At 69.0% G+C, this 1,060-nt stretch overlaps 1 protein-coding gene across 1 annotated transcript in view; it reads left to right on the top strand.

Moving 5' to 3' along the window:
- Positions 1-1,060, top strand: part of DCTN1 (dynactin 1) — a gene marked incomplete at its 5' end in the record, with an annotated part of 21,995 nt that overhangs the window by 19,761 nt on the left and 1,174 nt on the right. Inside the window, one exon of the mRNA XM_009994518.1 lies at positions 1-44. Coding sequence (XP_009992820.1) covers positions 1-44 — 44 coding nt within the window. The remainder of the gene's footprint in view (positions 45-1,060) is intronic.

Below are 1,060 nucleotides of genomic sequence, written 5' to 3'. Positions count from 1 at the left end.
CCCGGCCTCCGGGGGGGCCTCCATCGTGTCCGGCATCGCCGGGGGTGCGTCCCGGCCTTCCCGCTGCTCCTGCGCCTGGGGGGGCTTGTGGGCTGGGCATGGAGCCCGGGAGGTGCCTGCAGCATCTCCCTGGTGTCCCGGGAGGAGCTGGGGAACACCACGGGAGCTGGGAATGGTGCTCCTGCATCCCAGGGCTCTGCCTGCCTGGCATTCCCACTGAGCCAGAGCCCCTCAGGGGGCTCTGATGGCAGCTGGGGAGTGTGGGGACCCTGCAGCTCCGTGCTTGGGTGGGCAGGACGGTGGGGACAGCACAGGGCAGCCAGCCTGGGGTGTCCCTGCAGCTGGGTGGGCTGGGGGTTCTTCGTGGTGGGTCACCCAGCTCTGGTGGGTGTTGGTACCACCCGGCCCAGCCCCTGGGCCTCGTGCTCCCAGCAGGATGCTCCAGGGGAGCTGTGGGCTGGGCCTGCCCACGGGCCTGTCCTGTCCCACCGGGCTGGCTCCAGGAGCCCCCATCTCCTGGTGCCCCCTGGGCTCTCCCAGCAGCACGGGCTGGGTGCTGAGGGACAGGGCTGGCTGAGGTGGCTCCTTTCTTGTCCCTGTTTGGAGGACATGTCCTACAAGAAGCACCTGGAGGCAGGTCTGGAGGCAAAGCAGGGCTGGGGGTGGGAATGTGGCTTTGCCAGGAGCTCTGGCTGTGGGACAGCGTGTGGCTTCCCTGGGGGAAAGCTCCGGGTCCTTCAGGGCTGTGACTGGTGGACCCGGCCCTGTGGTCTTGGTGTGACAGCGATGGGTGGGTCCATGTCCCTGATCCCGTTGGTGACACCCGGAGGCAGCTCCTGGAAGTGGCAGCTGCTGGAAGCAGCAGCTCCTGACCCGGTCACTGTGGCCACCAGCCCTGGCTCTCGGGGACAGTCACAGCGTGTTTTGGCTCCCCAGCAGCATCAGCTCCAGCCTGGTCACCCGCGGTGTGTGGGAGGGAGGACCCGGGGGTGCTGCCTAGGGGGCCACAGTTCCTTGGGTTGCCCACTGGCTGTGTGGGGGGTGGTCCCCCCCCCCCCGG

The sequence above is a fragment of the Chaetura pelagica genome, unplaced genomic scaffold (genome assembly GCF_000747805.2).
Source record: "Chaetura pelagica isolate M959 unplaced genomic scaffold, ChaPel_1.0 scaffold1300, whole genome shotgun sequence".
In the NCBI taxonomy this organism is placed as follows: Eukaryota; Metazoa; Chordata; class Aves; order Apodiformes; family Apodidae; genus Chaetura; species Chaetura pelagica.
The sequence above is the reverse complement of the archived record's forward strand: the minus strand, read 5'-3'. Positions and strand labels throughout refer to the sequence as shown.